Source organism: Falco peregrinus, chromosome 5, assembly GCF_023634155.1.
Source record: "Falco peregrinus isolate bFalPer1 chromosome 5, bFalPer1.pri, whole genome shotgun sequence".
In the NCBI taxonomy this organism is placed as follows: Eukaryota; Metazoa; Chordata; class Aves; order Falconiformes; family Falconidae; genus Falco; species Falco peregrinus.
Window position 1 is genome coordinate 46,929,796 of NC_073725.1, and position 19,581 is coordinate 46,949,376.

The window sequence follows — 19,581 nt, forward strand, 5'->3', positions numbered from 1 at the left end:
TTGTCAGATCACGGTTTTGCTAGAGCCAGACAAAAATATGGTCAAGCATTCACTTGGCTGCTCTGCTGGCAAAACGATAGGGTACCGAAATGGAGACAGCTAATGAGGAAGGCAAAGAATGAAGCTCAGAAAGAAGATCTTAAAGGAGCACAGATACTTTTTTCTTTTAAAAAATCAGAAATAGGGTTAAGTGTGCAAATCTAATGGCTTTCAGATTACTGACCTTTATTTTTATAAGGCCCAAAAGGGTTAGAATTTTCCCGGTAATTGCCTCATCTTTTAATTCAGCTGTGTTTGAAGCACCAACAACAAAGTATTTAAGGTGCCTAAATAAAAAAGGGTAAGACTATAACTAGGCAGTATTTGATATTTAATGCCCCATTAATCGATAATTTGGCTTGAAGGAGAAAAAAAAATTGGCAAAAAGAAATGGAATTCTTTAGCTCCTTGTTTTACTTAAGAAAAATTCCCAACAGACTTCACTTAAACAAAGAACTTTAGTTTTCCACTGGAAAGACAAAAAGAAAATCTTGGTTTAGCATGTCCTGCCACATGCTTTAACTACACAGTAAAAGAGTACGTACTTGGATCCCAGGCACATTTCAGAAGTGTAGTATTTATTAGCTGCTCTGTTGCCAAGTTCCACTATTATCATTTTATTATAACTAAGGTATATTTTTACTAACTAAATTATATTTAGGTCTTTAGTTTAAGCATTTGAAGGTTTCAGAGTGTCACGTACAGATGACATACAATATATCACATGAATTCGTTGATTTTCTCCCTCCTCCTCTCCTCTACAAACAGTTACCCTGCATCTGTCATCTCAGGGCATTTGACTTCCCTAAACCCATATTCCAGCTGTAAAGATATGCAGAGGCCAAGAGACCAAAACCCTCAGATGAAACAGAGCTTGCCAAGGATGCAGGTGAGCCCTGTTATCAGGTAACCTATGGCGTGCATGTCCCTCACACTTCAAGGGGCAGCGCAAACCCACCTCTCCCCACTACCCCCTTCAGACACCTTGTTCCAACCCTCCTCTGCTGCCCTTCGCCCAGCTCAACGTGGCTTTTTGCCGAGACCTCCTGCCCCCAGCTGGGGCCACAAGCTGGTTTTCCATATGCAGGAGGTGTTCGGTGGTGGGACACAGGCTCTCCCTGGGTGAGGGTGGGCAGGAGCTGGCACCTCGTGCCAAGTCTGCCCCAGCAAAGCCATGTCCCACACTCCCTGTTAAAGGTTTTTTGGTCCTGTGGGGAGCATGGAGCAGCTACCTGGAGGCTGTTGGGACGGGATGGAAAAAGGACATGGCCATGAGGCAGGAGAGGGTTTTGGTGGGCTTACACTGGGCTGGGTGTTGCTGCTGCTCTGGGCAGGGAAGGGGTGTCTCCAAGCAGTCACAACACCCACAGAGAGATGACAGAGCCCCTCAAACCTCAGCAAGCGCAGCAGTACCATGGTGCTGAATAAAGGCTCAGCCTTTATTTTTCCTATTTTGTTCAAGGAATGAAGGAAGAGCAGTACCCAAATATGAGCATTTACATTCTCCGGGGGTCACAGTCTTTGATCTGTGAGCAAAGATCCCACTGAAAGCAGCTGCAGTTCACCAAATGAAGTTTGGAAAGCTTTGCAAACACATGAACATTGTGTGTCAAACCATGTAGTGTGCTTTGGGGCCAAAACACTCAAAAAACAGACCAGATCTTGGCACACTGGATTCTTGCTTTGTCCAACATAAAGCACTTCTAAAGGCTTGGTTTTAAAACATATCTGAGTGCCTGTCTATCAGTTATCAGGTGAAACTAAAGGCACTTTGAGTCAGACATCAGACGTAATTATTAGCCCCTTTTGAAACAGGAGGGCAGAGAATCAGGGATGTGAATCTGTGAGTTAAGGATAGAGGACTGAGAAATATTAATGACTTCTTCCCTATATAGATCCACAGCAAATGTAACAAACACAAATTAATGCTTATGTGCACTTGTAGGCAGGAGAAATTACCGCTCACAGTCTTACTAGACGAGGAGTGAAAACATCAGCAAAAATGCTGGGAGGCAGTACTGAAAAGGAAACAGGTTTACATAAACACCTGACATTTTTATTCATTTAAGATGTTTAAACAACTGTTAAGGCCTTTGCATAAAACAAAGGATCACAGGGATTGATACTTGCAGATCAGTCCCGTTCTTCTCTGCTGACCTCAGTGAATAGGATTTTGGGCTTTGCTGGGCAAGCTGGAGCAAGCACCTCAGTGAGGTCTGGGATTTGAAAGGGAGATAGCTCATCATTTGTGGATAACACAGTTGGGAGCATCTTTCCTTTTATCTTTTCAAAGTTCACTGCCACAGTGAACTACTGCACAACTCTGAGCTGAAGGAGTAAGCACAGCAAAACAGCAAGGCAGCAGGCTTGAATTCCACAGATATCATCATAATAGATGATATATAGGTAACAGAGCACCAAGGAACGGGGGTGGGGGGGGGGGGGGTGCAGAGAGACAGAGTTCTTCCCACTTCAGTAAATGTCTCTAAACGTTCATGCTAAACTAAACATACTACTGAGGTTCAGTACTTAGAAGCCCATAACAACTGCAATTCTAATATTGTGGTCAAGGAAGGACCCCAGACTTCACCCAGCACCCATGGTCCCCCTGCTGAGATTAGTCTCACAGGCTACACGGGGCTCTGGGCTGTGACAGACACTGCTGTCACTGCCGGCACAAACAGTGCTACAGCTACCCTGGGCTTTCCCTGATCAAGGAACAAAGGCCGTCACCTCCTGGAGGAAACTCCTATTTGAAGATGATCTCGGGGAAATGAATTAGCGATGTAGTAACCAACAGCTACACCAGCTAGACAGCATGAGAGGGAGAAAAGTCGCACAATGCATTTAAGTGTGTTTGTGTAACAGGCAACCCACCGCCTCTCCTGTGCAGAGCTGCCATGTCAGGAGCAGACTGTTTAATTTGCACACCAGCTCCAGGACCTGCCCCCCGAGCAGCCACCAGCCCAGGCTCCCCATGGCTTAGCCCACAACAGGGCAGAGGCAGATTCCGCTCCTTGGGGTGGGAAGAGCAATTAGAAGAGCAGGGACCTGGGATGAAAGTTTCCCTGAAGTCAACAGCCGAGAGAAATTCTCCAGCACACCAAGATCTCATTAAAACTGCCCACAGTGTCTAGCCCACAAAGTACATCTAGTGCGAAGGAGAGCAATCCTGCTGCTGTTTTGCAATGCATTACAAAATACCTTGGCTAGCAGAAAGAATTTGAGGCAATTTGCTCCTGAAGAGCCAGGTCGTGCAGAGCCTTCATTTTTCCAGCAAACTGGATTTAAGTTGACAAATAGTAACTGAGAGAAGAAAAAAAAAAAAAAAAAAAAAAAAAAAGCCTGACAAAGTAAAGGGGAGATGGAGAAACCGACAACATTTAACTTGATCTTCAACGGTGTAAATCTGTCAATACCCACAAATGACCACAAGGCCATACGCCAGTTTTTACTCCGAGATACCGTAACCAAGACATTTGGCTGGTACCTCACATTGGAAAGAAAGTTTTTACATTTAGAAATGTAAAACATTGTAACATTTAAGGAATTTTGGCTACAGCCCACTAGCCAGCCTTCCCCCAGCTTCAGCTAAGGGATTATTTTGAATGTTGCTTTGCTTTTCATGCATCTGTTGCCTAAATCAATGTGGAGGCATGAGGGAGGGACTGAAAATTGGCCCTAGAAATAGCGGTATATTTCAGTGTCATAACTGAGAGTCTTGGCAATCCCTTTTAACTTGAAATGTCAGTGCCATACCAAACGATCTGGTCATCATAACCTCAACTTCTGGCCATCAGTGAAAGAACAGAGATAGAGTCTCCAACATCAGGTTTCAAGGCCACTGTGAAAAATTAAGGAAAACACATTTCATGGCTCGTTGGAATTTCACTTTACCTATTTTTGTGTGTTCCTTTTCAGCTGTTCCAGCTTTAGCTGTTTATCTGATCTCTTTCTGTTTGAATTGTTTTTACTTTTTCCAGATTTTCTACAATGCAGTTTACTTCTCCAACTTACTTTCCTGCTTTGAACTCCTGCTCTTTTTTTTTCTTTTTTTTTTTCTTTTTTCTTTTTTTTTTTTTTTTTTTGTAGCTCAATAAAATTCATTTATATTATACAAGCCTTCTGCGTGCTTTGACTGTTAGGACATATTTCTCCTTTAACAGATCTGAAGTGTCTATCTGATGCCAATGTAATGCCATAAAGCATAAAAGACCCCAAACTGTCTTTAGTAATCACTGATAATTTCCACATCTACCCCTTGTATCTCATACCCAAATTTTTAGGTTTGGAGTGAAGTGGATTAAATAAAACTGAATCCAGCTCTGCTCTTCTGGTTTTAGATAATTAGAAATTGAACTTCACAGATGAAGTTGAGATATGTTTTTCTGGAACAGGTGTTTTTACGAGCATTCACTTTCCTCCATCAAGATGGCAAAAATATCATACACAAACAACACCCACAAGCTCCCCATATTTTCCAAATACTGGGTATAAACTCATCCGCAGCCTAACGCTAGTCAGTGTAGAGACCCCTTCAATCCACTTCTCAGATTGTGCCAAAACCCTCCCGAAAGCTTCTCCATGAATACACATGGAAGATCAGAAGTCTGGTCTCGCTAAACTGCTTTCATCATTATGTTTCTGGTATTCACATTATGGACAAATGATCTAAAAAATTTCAGTTAAACACATAAAGGAGTTTTTTAAATTATAGAATGACTTTCAAAAACCACAAACCTGCAAAGGGAAATAGGATTTGCTGGATCAGATAAGATTACTTGTCTATCTGGTCAGGCACGTTCAGTGTGTAGCTTTTTAGAAAAGAAAATCAAAATGGGAGGAAGTGATGGTGAATAAAGTAATTTTGCAGTTCAATCCTGAATCGGTTTTGAAGATACTTTAAGAATAATCCAATCAAAAATCCTACTCAAAAGAAAACAATCTGGTCTTTTTATACCCCCGTTTTTTTTCTATTACGATCAATAGATAAATCGTCCTGTTCACACCTGCATGAATACAATTTCTTACACTACCTGGGAGTGATCAAACCTTGCTTTGGAGCAAGACCCTGCAGGTTTCAAGCATTAGCCACCCACATCAGAATATTTCCACGGTAAGGAAAATGCATGCACTTGTGCATATAAACAAATGCAGAAAACCCCCAAACATTTTCTTTATATACAGCTATATGACTGAATACAAACAAGCTGCTTTTCAATAGTCTCACCATGGGCATAAAATATTTCAAGCTCCAGGATGACTGAGAAGCTCACAGTTTTATTCAGCAGTCACCATGCTCCAAATTTACAAGCCTAACTCGGATGGTTATTACTGGGATGTACCTGCTTAAATCCCTTCCACAGATGGGAGAACGAACACTGCCCATGCCAAGTTTCAGTCTGGATTGAATTTTTACAGCTGGGTCATAAATTTGCGGATTAAAAAGGTTCTAATGGAAACACAGACACAGCCTTAACTACAGCAACATGAACAGCAGCACTGTAACACTGTGCAGGGGACAGTGCGCTACAAGAAGAATCTACCAGGATGTTACACAAAGTCACGTTATTTCTCCCCAGCAGCGGAAGGAGGCTGGGACACGTGGGAACCCCACACTAGGTATGAAGTTTCAATTCAGATGTTTCTCCAGAAAAAAGTGAAACTTTTATGGGCTCACCATTCCTTGAAATTTACTGCCCCAGACAGTGAGAAGTCCAGCCCTCGTCCCCCTCCTGCTACTACTCCATCCCACCTGCACCGACTTTCCTGCACCCCATCCCCTCCTGCTCACACTCTGCTGCATGGCACACAGAATAGTGTGTTAATAAGTGTGACCAAAGACAGCAGTTATTCATGAAGGAGATGATAGATTTCATATGTAAAAGTAATTCACTGGACAAAAAGGAAGGGTTTAGTCCCAGTAATTTCTCTTTCTTCTCCACGCAGGTGCCACGGGTAGTTGTCCTGGTGCTGGGGCAGAGCCAGCATGAGCCCTGAGGAGCAGAATGGGCACATTTTGGCATCAGAGCCTGCACAAGTCTTGCTCACAACCCAGCACCAGGGCGATCTGCCTCCAGCCACGGCTCTGCACTCAAAAATACTTTCCGATCAGTGATAAAGAAAGTTAAGTGTGTGATTTCAAAGCCACTCCTGATGGGCTGACAGCACGCATCTCTGCCTTTCTGTCTTTGCAAACACTCCTCTTCTGTTTTGTTCCTCCTTTTCTCTCTTCCATGTTTAAAATTGTGCCATATTTTTCATGTTCATTGGCCTACATCCCCTTTCTGGCACAAGCTGATAATCACATTTTGCTGCCGTGTTCCCCGGGTGGGAGAGAGAGCAGACATACCCTCCTCTGTGCCCCCAGAAGCATATTAGGGGCAAGCTGCAGTGGCAGGGCCCTTCTGCATGCATGTCAACGCAGCACAGGGTGGCCAGGCTACAGAGACAACCCAAGGGATGCACACCTACTCTCCTGCCCAATGCTGCACCTCGCCATCCCTGGCTGTGGCACCAGGGCTGCAGTGCCCAGGGCTTTCTGCTTCTCTGTTTGGGCTGCTGCAATTCCCTATTGTCTCATCTCATTATCTCCCCCCTGAGCCCCCTTCTGCTCTCCTAGTTTGAGTAGTGCTTCCTTTTGCAACACACACAACTGCTCACAGTAGCAGTGGCTGCAGCTGGCTGGCATTTGCAAGGCTGAGGATCCCCTGAATCAGTGCAAAAGCCATGGCAGCTGACACTGGTGTAAGGCAGCATGGAAGCCTACCATTTCTGCTGTAAGAGACCTGCACAGAAATTTGGCTACTGGGGAAAATCCTGCTCAGGCAGTGGAAGGGGAGAAGGAATCCCATCCATTTCACTAAATCAGTTTTCCCAAGCTGTAGTTTCACACACTCTTTAAATACTCCTTAAATTAACTGCTAATTTTCTTACTAATTTCCCTATTATATTCATTACTAGCCATGCAGTCTACAGCTAAAACTGGAAAACAGTCTGATTTACGATCATGTGCTTTTCCATGCACATAATTTCCTGAAACATTCACATTTGGGCTGGCCCCAGATTTTAAGACCGAGCATAATTCTGAAGACGTTCTGAACAATAGAAAAACGTGGATAAACATTACTTTCTTTTTGAACACACACCTTTGCTAAATGAATGAGGCCCAAGGCTTGCCAGGGAACAGCTCGCTGAGGCCTGGAGAACTGGCAGACTCTAAAGAGGAGTATTAAAATATATAGTTGTTAGCCATTGGTGACAGCACCATACATTTTTCCTGCTGTGTCTGAGAGAGGTCTTGGGCAAGTGCAGGGGTCTGCTGCTTTTTTGGCCGCTGCTGCGAATATTTGCATTGGGGAAATTTTAATGGTCTCAGAGAAACGGAGGCAGGCTGCTACACCAGCATGGGCAGTAGCAACCTGTGGCCATGGAAACATGGCTGATCCCCTGATTTTTTTTGGTGTCTCTGATTTTTTGGTCAGATGTTGTCATCTTTTCCATTTCAAATAATTCATGCAAGAACATCTCATTCTCTGTGACGATAAAGCTGTCAGGAGGCCTGAGACGTGCTGCCCTGAAGCAAGCTGACTTGAAGAAAATCCTCTGTGGCCAAACAACTGCCTCGAGCCAGTTTTTACTGAAGTACGCAGAAAATTTACCATGACATCAACAGAAGCAAAACCAGCAGAGGTGCACACGCACCTCCTCTGCTCCATGAGGTCTCCAGGGCAATTATACCTGAATTATATCCACGTACATGCTGCTATTAGAAGCACATCCTACCCGCACATCACCCAATCTCCAGAATCTTAAATATTTTGTGTTAAAAAAAAACAAAACAAAAAAGCCCAAAACATTCATAGCCATTTGCATTTGAAAACAGATAAAACAAGGATGCATAGTGTTTGCATGCAGCACCTGTGAGAAAACAAGTACTCTCTTTTCCCCCAAAACTGGCTATTAAAAGCAGGGAGCAGAGAGAAATGGCTCAGAAAAGCTAACACTGCCAGGAATGCCGCTTCCCCTCCTGTCCTCCAGGCAAAGCCCTCTCCTGCCCGCTGGCAGCCCCTGGGTGCCCAGGCTTCTGGGAGGATGCTCTGCCCCCAGCACCGTCATTGCTCCCAGCCCACCCAGTGCTCTCTTCCTCCATTCCCCCACCTAAGAGGTTGAAACTGCTACCTTTCCACAAAAAAGATTCAGTTTTGATGAAGCACTGTTTTCCAGGGTCATGTGGAAATAATCCTGACCCATTCCCCTTGCAGCTCAAATACTGAGAAACTAAAGGGAATTAAAAAACAAGTTATTTGATTTTTGCTGTTCAAACGGAAAGAAATGCAAAAAGAGAACAACCAACTTAACTAGCTGGGCGTGGGCAGGATCTTTAAAATTCTCAAGTTTGGGCTATCACATCTGGTATATTAAACCTGACACTGTCCCTATAGTAAAGCCGTTTCCTTTTAATCGTTCTTTAGAAAAAAACAACAGAACAGCAAATTAAATGCAATCCTCTCCTCGGTTCTCAATTCCATGCTATTTCAGTGTTGACGAATCAGGTCATGTAATAATAAAATTCCTGCAGAAATATGATCTTAGCTGTGTAACCTTCAAATTGCAGTTATGCTGCTGTGTGCATTTAATACTGTACTTGACATTCCCCTTTTCCATTTCACTTCTGGATGACATTAGGATCTGCAACAAGGACCTCCTTCAGCTCTCCCAGGTTACCATTTATTTCAAAGTATCCCCAAGGTCTCCAGCACCGTTTAGATCAAACTTGCAAAAGTCACTGGTACTAGCGGTTTTTGTGGGTCCCTTGAGTTGTTTCTGAAAACAGGTTCCATTGTGTTCATATTATGCTTTTAAATTTTATAGCTCATTTTTAAATTACATGTTAATTTCTAAAAATGTTAAATTGCGAGGAAAAGTTGGCAAAGACCACACAAAATCACAGCACTGTTCTGCAGCTTGCACATGTCTCTCCACAGTACTTCTGTGCACGGCTATACCCTTACATTTAAGTGCTCTGTATGAATGTGGGCCTGATCCTGCAGTGTGCCGAGGGTCTCATCAGAGGTGCTCAGTGTGCTGCAATAAATGACCCAGGATCATGCTTTATAAATCACAAACTTTGCAGGATCCAAATGGAAGAAAGAAAGGAAGGTGAGAGGAAAGAAAAAGGCAGTAGTAATGAAAACATCAGTAACAGAGCACACTCCCAAGTATAAATGTCTAAAAATAGGGATCAAACATCTTCAAAAATCAACCAGTCATTCAAGAGGTTTTTTAAAAGCCACCCTCCTCTCCAGGCCTGCAAGTCTTTAGTTTCCTCACTGTTTTTATTTGTTCTGGCTTTTCTACTGTGCTAAGTAACATGCAAAGTAAAATCAAGGGAAATCTGCCTACAGAAAGAAGCTAGAAAACTCCCTGTCCTGCCATTTCATCTCTCTTTCTCTCATTTTAATTTTTGCTTTCATTCACCAAACGCAGCTCACCAGGCAGCGATATCCCAGAAAGTTGGAGTTTTTCATTTCCTTGTGCTATAACGACGCAGAACATTTTGTTCCTGCAGGTGACTGACAACAGGGCACTCGCAGAGCACTGCAGCCTGATTACAGAAAAAGTCAGCATTTTAGTGAGCCGTAAACCAAAGACTGACCTTGCTGCTCTACATTTACATCCAGTCTCACTATAAACATTATTACATCTTTCCCTCACAGGTTTCTGGAGTGCTTGTTGCAGTTGGACTGTTGTTTCTGCACGTGTTTGCACAACAAATACAGATAGGCAAGTCTGGGTTCAGTTATCATGTCACACAGAGAAGCTGCTGTTAATGACAGCATGCCAAGGCATTCATGAAAACTTGTTCTCCAACACGGATTTCTAACTAAACACTGAACCAAGCCTTTTAGTGGTCAGCTGAAGACACGTATTTGACCAGTTATATGTATTTATATATTATGCCTGCATGAGAATTAATCTGAACTGAAGTTTTCTGCCTTAAGTGAACACATTTGCGTATGTCACATTATAGACATAAGCCTATCAGCTTACGACAGAAACACACACGTACGTGACATATCTGAGTACAGCTGCACCCTTTCCCGGCCACTCATTCTCCCCGCACCGGCCGCCCACACCGCCTCCCGCAGCAGCTCCCTAGCTCCCCGGGCCATGCTGCCGGGGCGGGACGGGGCAGCCAGCAGCACAGGCACTGCACCGGCCAGGGCATCAGCTCAGGCTTTGCTGCTCCTGCCCCAGCACCAGAGCTGCTTCCCACAAGCTCGCAATAATCGTGCGGAGGTACAAAACTTGGCTGCTCTCCCGACAGTCGGTTATATTAGCCTGTCCTTGATCTTTACATGGGATTTCCCAGTTGCGTGAAGCTAGAGTAGCATATGGTCCCGTGTTTATAAGCATGCTAATGACTGAAACAGGAAACTGTACAACCCACTTTCCATATAAACTTTAAACTGCAATTTCTTGTTTTTGTCACTGGACACTGCACTCGTACCGCGTTAATGTGGTGTGGGCTGCTGAGACGCACGTGGCCACGCTGGCCCCAGGTACAAGGCGAGCAAAGTCGCACTGATGTACCTGAAACCAGTGTCCGGCCCATAACATAAATCAGATTCAGTGAGTAAACTTTCTACTCACATTCTGCTAAGTTGCTTTTACAGGGAAGGACAACAAAGAATATGCTTCAACACCAATTATTGCCTGCTCCTAGGAGCACAGCAACCTTGCCAAATGTTTCTCAGAAATAAAATGTCATCAGTTTTCACTCTGTGCTTTTTGAAATACTACTCAAAATGACTTCATAAACGAAAACATCTAGGAGTGACTCCACAATTCTGCTTCAACCCCTTTGTGTTAAAAATTAGCTGTTTCACTTAACAAAAATTGCAGCGGGGAGCTCCTTTTAAGTTGTGGTATCTCCCTTAAAAACACACTTGCTGCTTTCAGGAAGGTACGAGTGTTACAGTCAGCCTTACCCTGTTATTTTGCTTAACCAAAAGGGATTACAGAAATTTTTGAGAACACAGATACAGGTTTGCTACACAACTCTATTGAGAACTGCCATCCTAGGCATTCAATTTACAGAGAAAAGAAAAAGGGAAAAAAAAAGTTCTTATTTATCACTTCCTATCTAACAATCATTTGAATAATGTCATCTATTTGTAAACAGATTGCATGAATGCATGGTAACTTGAAAATACCTGCTTTGTTCATGAAGGGCTCAATTCCCACATGTTATAACATCATCAGAAAATCATTAATGGGACTGTAACCTTATAGCTGAAAAAAGCCTATTTGTACATCATATTTCCTAAATGGGCACACATATATAGGAAGGATCGATCAAGCAATGTAGTACGTGCACACAATCTTTTTCTTTCTATCAGCAGGCTAATGCTTGTCTGCTTTGGAAGTGTAAAAAGAATAAAACTTTCCTGAGAACTGCTGGTGTGTTCTCATCAAAGGCCACAGCACTCCAAAATATTAATAAAGATATTTAAGAGCTGACTTAAATAAGATCTTAAGAGGAGTTCCAGGAATGTTAGTTATTAATTTTAAGGACAAGTATACTGGTTTTTGTCATTCCAGCCCAGCTTGTGAACTCACACAGTTGCAGCGTGCCTGTCTCAGCATTCTCATCAAAGACTGTATTTTTCAGTGCAGCTTGAAACTTGGGAAGAGGAACTTAATCTAGTAGCAAATTTGTTACAATTTTTAAAAAGTCATCATGTACATTTTTAAGTTATGGTATAAAAGTACAGAAGTTTACATATCTGAGCTGCTGCATCTGTTCTTGAATAACTTAAAAATAAAACTTGGAGGACAATATGCCCATCATGCAGACCAAAGGCATTTATTTGGTATGTTGAAAAAATAAAGCTGAATGAACAGAGTGTAAATTTTGAAACTTATTCACTGTGCTTGCACTATTCTAATCCTGAGGAGATTCTCTTTCTCTATGGGGCTCCCACTCCCCCCTTGGTTATCCCCTGACAACCTGCACACACCAGTGTCCTCCAACCCCCACCAGAGCTTTCAGCCTCCTGAAATCCTTGTGTCCCCTCCACAAGGACAAAAAAATCACATGAAGTGTGGCAGGAAAAAGAGGGCAAAGGCTGCAAACTTGAGAGCTGCAAAAGTGAGGGGCATCTGAACCTGCCTGCCAGGGAAGCCAAGGGGAATAATACTACATCTAAATCTATATTAACTTTAGTGCAAAGCCCTCCAGTACTTTCCATCGATATTCATCCATCCCAAAAGCGATGCTGCCTGCCTTCAGTGTGATCCCTGGCACAATAACTCCCTAAGAAAGGCCCCCGGACAACGCAAAGGACTGCTATGGGTGGAAACTCTGAGATGCTAGCAGAGACGTCCAGAACTTGGAATGCAAAGCTTCATTTTTTTCAAAGATAAGGGACTGCCTTTGCCTTACGTCCCCAAAGAAATACAGAACAAGCTTTGTAAGAGGAGCCTTCCAGCATGTCCTGCCCCACAGGGACCTGAGCACGTCCTGATCTTGTCTCAATTTACAGCAATTTACTGGTGTGAACCAGGCAGTCCCATGTGCTTTCCTCTGTAACACAGCAGAGGATACAAATCATGCTTTTATGTTTTTATTGAGAAGATTAAAATAGTAAACTATGTGTAACCCTTCAAAAAACATTAAACCAAGGTATTTAGTGGCCAAGTCTGTGGCTCCTTAGCTCAGTGCGCTGTGTCTGGAGAGCAGTGCAGAGACTGGTGTAAACAATCTATGTATTCCTAAGGGATGCATGAGCACCAAAGGGCCACGTGCTGGACAAGGCACTGAAGACAGAAAAGACGCGGTACAACAGGGAAAGGTGTTCATGTGCACTCCATCACAGGGCATATGGCTCATGTAAGTGCCACAAACAGCCACCTTGAAATTTCAAAGCCCTCTTCCTCCTCCCAGCTGGGGCCACGGAGAACTTTAGTCCCCCTCTAGTCCTCCCTTACCCTGAAGAGCTTTCTATTTTAGGCTTGTCTTACTGCTGACAAAAGCGGCCTGTAAGTGTCATTTCAAAAATCAGCCCCATGACTCCATTCAAAAAGCAAACCAGTTTCATTAGCAGTCATTAACAGCATTTAACTTCAATACTGAAGGTAGAATTTCTTCAGTGAATGAAAGGGTGGAGAGGAGCTACCCTCTCATACAAGACGATGGGCAGGAGTTATCTACTGTCATAAAAGGCACAATCAGGTGACACTTTCCACCAAAGCTGGCTGTATTAGAAATGATACAGAAAGAATCCCTTACCTGTCCGGTAGACAAAATTGCCTTCTGTCTCTGATGATGACGGAGACACCAATTCTTCCTCAAATTCATTGGAACTAAATGAACCAGAGTGATTCCTTTGCCTTGTTTTTTCCATCATAGCTGCATTAGTAGCCATGACATGTCTCAATGAGTCATTTAGGTAACGATTCAATAAGCTGCTTTTGTATTTGGGGGGTGACACATAATCCTCATTGGCACTTGTTTCTGGTCTCACTCCTGCTTTTATTACTGAACTTTCAGTTTTAATCACAGTGTGATGAACTGGTTTGTTATATCCCCCTTCATTCATATGGTTTCTTGGAGGATTTTCTCCATCTGAAGACAAAAGAACAAAGATACCGTAATACATCGAACACCTAATATTGAACAAGAGGCTTTCTCTACAGGTTTTAAATTGCTATAAAGATAACTAAAACTAGACAATAACTTTAGACTTCAGCATTAGACAACGATTTTAATTTTCTTCTGTTCACACATTTCTCACAGTAGTTCCCAGGGTTCTCAGATGTTCCAGCTATTCCAAATTAATTAACTGTAGAAAACAGTCTCTGAGTCTAATTTGTTCATGAGCAACACAAGGCAGATAGAAAAAAAAATGAGAAGAGCCCTAGATCAATGATAAGCATTTTAAAATCCGTGTGAATAAACTGAATTCTTGCTATCATAACTTGAAATTTGGGCCCCCTGAATACTATAGCATATATAAGTGTATTAAACTATATTCTTTTAATTGTCCTGCAACTGATCTTTTAAAGGGAAGTGCATACCAAAGAAATTTGAGTACAAACTGAAATTGGGACAAAGCTAATTGAAACTGAGTACAAATTGAAACAAATTCTTCTAAAAAGTCATACAGGTTTCTGACAATGTTCTGTAGCATTTGTTCCTGTCAATGTATCTCCCTGTCAAAAATGACTAGAAGAAGTACCCATGTACATAATTAACACAAATGTTCTATTAAAAAATATTGGGTGCTATTTAAAAAATTCCTCCATTTGTTACTTTGGATAAGAAAGAGAATTTCAGTGCACCTTTTAAGGACAACATTTGCTGGCAAAATACATACAATAGATAACAATAATATCCTGTTTACCATATAATAAGCTCCACCGAAGTTAATCAGATTGTCTTGTTAATGATACGATATTGCTATAGCCCTTCCATCAAGGAAAGTAAAAGTCAAGAGGTCTCCTATTTCCTTAAACCAAGAAATATAATCAATTTTTTCCTTTAACACAGATTAAAGGAATAGTCTCATAGAATCTAATGAACTAACAATTATCTTTCTACTAACAGTGTTATACAAATATTTGCTAGGCAAATAACATGCAATCAGACTGTCACCCCAATTCACCAGTAACACCATCTCGCTTTGCAAGGCTGCATTTTAAAAAGGCACCTAATTCACAAAATAGTAAAGGCAGAGCCACTGAGTGTTTTGTGAGAAATCAAGAGCTAACTTAAGAGTGCCTGATACTTTCAAAATATATTTTAATTGGTTTAAAACTGATAAAAAGAGCATCAACAGACCTTCAGAGCATGAGTCATCACTGCTCACGCTGAGTCGTTCAGCATTTCCTTGAACATATTTGTTGTACAGTTTTATTCGTAATGCCCAGCTAAGATCTGGTTGCCTGACAGTATTCTTCAGGCGACGTCTTGCATTGGCAAACCAGTTTGATACCTGCATATAAATGAATGTATTAGTTTTCCTTGAAAATTATGCAAATAAACAAAACTAACCCATAGAGTTTTCACGAGTTTTATGTATGCCCTAAGAAAATGGCAAACAAGGGAAACATGAACAGAAGCCCACGAAACTACCACTGAGCAGAGCAGGAACCTCAGACGAGGCAGCCCGTTCAGGCTTCCCATGTTTCACAAGTGTTAGCAAACCCTCATTATAAACAAGGTTTTTAATAAGGTATCCCAAAATACTCATTTTAGATCAATCTTTTCTTTTATTATTTTAAAGATAATGCCCTGAATTTTCAATATGAACCTTCAATATATTACTAACATCCTAAATTAAAACTAATAGCTGATGTTTGGTAATTTGCCTTTGACATTTACGTAGGCTACAATAAGGCTGCCGAACAGAAAAACTCATTCTGAATTTGGTTATATAAAAGCCAAAATTCTCCCTCGTGCTTTATCAGTACTCCAAGTCTGACAGGTAGTGGGTATCAGGAAAGTCTTACACAGAATGAAATGTACTTTGAGTCACTGCAGAAATCAACCATATGCTCTACAGAGCAGCAGCTTTTATGAACTCTTTCTGTTGTGGAAATGCTAAAAACCAGTGAAGACGCAGACTCCTCACCAGGTGACTACTAAACAGGAGGCTGGCTTATCTTCCTTCTCTGCTGCAGAGCATTTTCCAGCTTGACATTGCAAAATGGATACAAGTTAGTACCCTTCTAGCATACAGGGTCACCACAAAGTCAGGCTCAAACAGAAGGATTCACATTGCTTTAGGCACCAAGGGAGCGGAAGGGGCACAGTACAGTCTTCTGTGCCAGCAGTGCTAATCAAACCACCAAATGTTATGTATGTATGTACTTGCAGCAACTTTGCATTAAAGCACATCTGAGAAAATGCTGGCCTTGATTCTACCATAACTTAAAAATACATAAAATAGGAAATACTGATACTGACAGAATGACCTTACCATAACCTTATTACGAGCAAGAGCACAGGCAAGCTACCTACATCTAACAATATTTGTTTAATGATAAATCAGGTCTTAAAAATGCTATTTACTTCTTGCAGGAGTGAGTGTATTTTGACATGACCTCTGCAAGCAGGAGGCAGAGCAGCATTACTTGCAAAGGAGAATGTAAAGAATGTCGGGAGTCTATAGCCCCACTCACATCTTTATGTTGTGAGAGTGCACAGTGAGGAAGCTGGAGACCTGCAGCCATATTCAGATCTGGGAACAATCACACTATTTAATTTATGCTAACCTGCAAAGCAAGCTAACACATGTTTTATCAGTACATGCTACCCCACCTACTAAAGAGCCAAACTGTAGACCTCAGTGTTGGATTTTGGCCCTAGTTTTGTCAACTGTCTATTGTAGCTAAGGTTCTTTAAATCACATAGTATTTGGCCAATTATTCTGGATCGATAATCTCTTCTAGGGCAATTATGAGAAAAATAAACCCTATTTGCTTAAATGAAAAACAAAACTTCAGTTCAGAATTCCACTCAGAACCTAGCAGTAGCACCTTAAGCCTGTCACTTTGATTTTACTTAAAATCACATTTACATGAAACAGGGTTCCACCGAAAATACAGTGAGCCCTGGATCAGCGCTCAGGCGCCAAACACGTAACTTTACAAACCATGTCGTTTACTATGACAGGTTAGAAGACCAAAACTGTAGCTGGCAGAAAAGAGTGAGTAGTTTTCATTCTCTTCCAAGGCTACTTGTTCATATTCATCATATTGACAGAGCAACCATTATAGTAAACCAGAAAGGGTGGGCTGGAATCCATCCACTCTCTAATGCCATTAACAAATGCACTGCAGACGGCTCAGCTGAAGCAGCAGTCACCTGGCTGCTGCATGATTTAGTGTAACTCTGAAATCAACTGTGCAATGATAGAGATGGATGAGTCCAGGGTCCCACTGAACAGTACAGCAGTTACTGCAGTGTCTTACAAAACCGACAGCTTTCTAACCTCTCACGAGAAAGACTTCATTATGCTCCATTTCATTACATATTGAAATATTTCATCAGTGAATTGCCATGTACAGAAAAGAAAGATAGGGTAGTATAAGTGTGACTCATACATAAAAGCAATTAAATTTAGCAGGAGTGATTTTTGCATGGTACTCTTGGTTTATTTTGGGCTCATTCTTCCCATGCCAGTGCTTTGCTTTCTGCATATCAATACGAAAAGATGAGTCATATTTTAAGTCTTCTGCTATGAGAAGAGAAAACAGTAGTATTTGATCATTATCTCATAATGAGATAAATGTATTGCGCCCTGTCTTCGTGCTCTTTATGGAACACATCATCTTGAGTGCCATCATGTGGCATGTACAGGACACCCAGTCAGTGTGGGTTTATGAAAGGCAGGTCATGCTTGACTAACCTAGTCTCCTTCTATGACAAGGTGACCTCCTTAGTGGATAAGGGAAAAGCTGTGGATGTTGTCTACCTGGAGCTCAGTAAAGCCTTTTAAATCATTTCCCACAGCATCCTCCTAGAGAAAGTGGCTGCTTATGGCTTGGACGGGCATGCTGTTCACTGGGTAAAAAATTGGCTGGACAGCCTGGCCCAAAAAATGGAGTCAAATCCAGTTGCTGGCCAGTCAGAAATGGTGTTCCCCAGGGCTCAGTACTGGGGCCAGTTCTGTTTGATACCTTTATTAATGATCTGGACAAGGAGATCAAGCGCACCCTCAGTCAGTTTGCAGAGGATACCAAGCTGGGGGAAATGTTGATCTGCTGGAGGGCAGGCAAGCTCTGCAGGGGGCTCTGGACAGGCCCGACTGATAGGCCAAGGCCAACTTACGAGATTCAAGAAGAAGTACCGTGTCCTGCATTTGGGTCAAAAAACCCCCACGCACAACCCCCAGCAGCGTTCTACTGGCTGGGGCAGAGCGGCTGGAAAGCTGCCGGGCAGAAAAGGCCCTGGGGGTGCTGGCTGATGGCCAGCTGAACACGAGCCAGCAGTGAGCCCAGGTGGCCAAGGTGGCCAAGAGCATCCTGGCTTGTATCTGAAACAGCATGGCCAGCAGGACAAGGACAGCGATCGTCCCCTTGTACTCGGCACTGGTGAGGCCGCACCTCCATACTGTGTTCAGTTCTGGGGCCCTGACTAGGAGACAGACACATATGTGGAGCGTGTCCAGAGAAGGGCAACAAAGCTGGTGAAGCCATAAACTTGGCAGTGCTAGATTAACAGTTGGACTTGGTGATCTTACAGGTCTCTTCCAACCTAAACAATTCTATGATTCTATGATTATGAAAGAACCTGAAGTCAGCATTTACAACATAAGCTCCCTGCTAAAGCACAAAGCAGCAACTCACTCCAGAAACTCCTACCCAAATGCAATTACAACCAGGCCCATTAAAGATGAAGAGAAGTTGGACAAATTCACTTCAGAGATTTTTAGGCTAGATCTATGGTGTGGTATCTCTGGGTGCTTTCCTGCTCTTGGCCACTGGTGTATAGTGCTGGAAAAACCTGATCTCTAAGACATCAAGAGATTCAACATCTCTCCCACTCTTCAGTCTTGGACAACCTCCAGGTGTGTGGACTGGAAGAGGCTGCATGGCTACAGGCTGTACCAGACAGCACGTTCACCCTGAACTCCAGCCACAACCTGGGTTATTACAAGCTATTCCTAGCTCCTTTAAAGCCAAGGACGCTTTTGTCACCAATTTCAACCAGCCCCAAATGTTACCTTGTGTATCCATGTGGTGTTTAAAAAGTTGCATGCCTGCTGCTGTGTCCCACGCACTACAAGTGCCGGTTTCCACCACACTTAAGCTATTACAAAAATAAACAACGAAAGCTGCCAAAAGCCATCCATCCTTTATCACGGTCCCAAGTTACACTACTGTGACCTCCAAAAACAATGAAAAAAAACCAAACAATGATTTACATACAAGCCAGGGGGAAAATTTTTTTCTCAGAAACTCCCCAAAGAACTGGAAGTATCTTGAAAAAACACATGATGAAACTCATTATTCTTGTAAAGTAACAATCATGTAGCTCTTCAAGAAGTAAAAAGACAAAACCTAAAGAGAACAATAATGGATGTGCTCTCCAGCATTCGTATTTTTCAGCAGCTCAACCATTCCCAAAGAGCATCAAGTACTTATATCGGCATCGTGAAATATTGTGCCTCTGGCTTTACTTCTGAAGAGATTCTTCAATCTTATTGTAATTTGTTCTGCTTCACTGCTTAAGAGCGGTCAAAATTTCAGAAAAGGAACCAAAATCAATCGGTTCTCCTCCTCCAGTAATCCAGATATGCCTTTATGAATCTGAATGCTATTAAATCCATAGCAGCACATGACCAATATATTAATCCTAGTATAGCAAAAAACTTCTCTTCAACAATATGGCCATTCATATTTCTTTCTGGAAGGAATATACAACCATTTTTCTTTTTTATTTCACAGGAACATCTTAACCAAAATTTAAAATAAAATAAATCAAGCACTGTGGTAATAATACAAATGAAAATGTAGCATATTAATAGC

The 19,581-nt window shown here is 42.2% G+C and overlaps 1 protein-coding gene across 2 annotated transcripts in view; it reads right to left on the minus strand.

The window, feature by feature from the left end:
- Positions 1 to 19,581, minus strand: part of MKX (mohawk homeobox) — a 48,833-nt gene that overhangs the window by 23,153 nt on the left and 6,099 nt on the right. For both annotated transcript variants that reach the window (XM_055806471.1, XM_055806472.1), the window contains 2 exons: positions 14,888 to 15,041; positions 13,337 to 13,672 (listed from right to left, as the gene is read on the minus strand). In XM_055806471.1, the coding sequence (XP_055662446.1) occupies positions 13,337 to 13,672; positions 14,888 to 15,041 (490 nt within the window). The remainder of the gene's footprint in view (positions 1 to 13,336; positions 13,673 to 14,887; positions 15,042 to 19,581) is intronic.